This window comes from Rhagoletis pomonella, unplaced genomic scaffold, assembly GCF_013731165.1.
Source record: "Rhagoletis pomonella isolate Grant_MI unplaced genomic scaffold, Rhpom_1.0 Rhpom_scaffold_00002, whole genome shotgun sequence".
NCBI lineage: Eukaryota > Metazoa > Arthropoda > Insecta > Diptera > Tephritidae > Rhagoletis > Rhagoletis pomonella.
In genome coordinates this window covers 78,127,603-78,129,198 of record NW_023458556.1, presented here as the reverse complement: position 1 = coordinate 78,129,198, position 1,596 = coordinate 78,127,603, and the positions used below count along the sequence as shown (strand labels likewise).

At 35.2% G+C, this 1,596-nt stretch overlaps 1 protein-coding gene across 1 annotated transcript in view; it reads right to left on the bottom strand.

Moving 5' to 3' along the window:
• LOC118734098 (cell cycle control protein 50A) overlaps window positions 1–1,290 on the bottom strand; it is an 18,132-nt gene extending 16,842 nt beyond the window's left edge. The window contains 2 exon segments of the mRNA XM_036463806.1: window positions 641–912; window positions 1,068–1,290. Of these exon segments, the coding sequence (XP_036319699.1) occupies window positions 641–912; window positions 1,068–1,131 (336 nt within the window). The 5' untranslated portion in view covers window positions 1,132–1,290.
• Window positions 1,291–1,596: the final 306 nt, after the last annotated feature.

The window sequence follows — 1,596 nt, the reverse complement described above, 5'->3', positions numbered from 1 at the left end:
TGTTTTGCGAAGAAAAGGAGCTGAACACCTTTTGCAGAGAACACCTTACTGCGTAGGCGGCCTTCGGCCGCACTTAGGGATTATAACCCTCAGGCAATAGAATTCTCCTTTCTGTTTTGCGAAGAAAAGGAGCTGAACATTTTCTTTTGTATTGATTTCCCCTGTATTCCTTTTTAATCATTGCCTTCTTTGTATGTATTGTTTTGTACAATATGGCAACACATGTTATGTGTCAGTTTGCAACCATGTGTTATTGTAAATATGCGTGAAATTCAATGTAATTTACAAGTCGATAAAAGTTTAATTAAAGTGATTTATATACAAGATAAAATAAAAGAAAAGTGTGTAAAGTATTAAGTACAGTGTTATGTGCATTTATATATATAAAAGTATGCGCAAATGCTTTTTTGTTAAGGAAACCAAGTGGAACGACTTAAGAAATTTTAACAACAAATAACTTATAAACAATGATATTATTTATATTTTTTAGTTATACATGTTTTAGAGGATACCTCCCTTAACATCCTGACCAAGTTTCATTTGTTAATTCCACCTGGTTTTCTTAAAACACAAGGTGCGGCTGACTACTAAAGCCCACCCAAATCTTATATGTACACATAAAGGTTAAAACTTAACTTACTGTGAAATCTTTTGGTAGATCGAATTCAATTTTGCATTCACATTTTCCACTAGGATGGTTAGTAATATATTCGGCACAGGTCAAATTGTCTGCCCCCTCTTGTTTACAGTGGGTGTAATCATAGACAAACTCACTAACTTCATCTGAGAAATAAAGCAATGCCACTCCCACTGGTATGAACAAAATTCCAATGACGAAGAAGGTGGGCAACACGGTGCCTGCAGTTAATACTGGTTGCCATGCAGGAAGTCGTTGCTGCTTGAAGGCCGAATCTGAAATATGACATATGCATTTATCTAAGTATATTTACTATCGTTTTAATGTGAATGTAAAATTTATGCTTGCAATGTACAAGTAATCAATAGAATTAGTCATTGTTTACAACAGCACACCCCCGTTTTTTTACAAACAACATATACATAATTACCTGAAGGTTTCTTCGACTTTTGCTGAACTCCTGGAGTTTCTACTTCTGTGGCCATTTTTACCATACAGCTGCTATTCGCTTCATAAAAGGTAAGCTAAATAAATTATAATCTTTCCTGAATTGGTTCCTATTATTCCTATTATTGAATTTCTTATTCCAAAGGATTTTTCTTCTCAAAAATTACTTCACGATTTCTTATCAAATGTCAAAATTGACAATGTTAAGGCCCGTCCACATACAACTTTGGCGTTGCGTTGGCGATGGCGTCGCTTTGACAGCGCCGCGAGTAATGGGCTGTTTTTGCTAAAGCTTGCTATACAGTTCAATGCGATTGTGAGCGTTAACGTTAGCAAAGGCAAAGAATTCCATTTGTATTCTTATTCGCCGCTTACTTTTAGGAATACACCGGACAATATTGTCAAGACAATTATGTCAAAATGATGTGTTTGTTGTTATATGAATTCGCCGTGTTTACAACAAACACATCATTTTGACCAAGGCGAATTTATACAAGGGGGTGTTGTAAAAT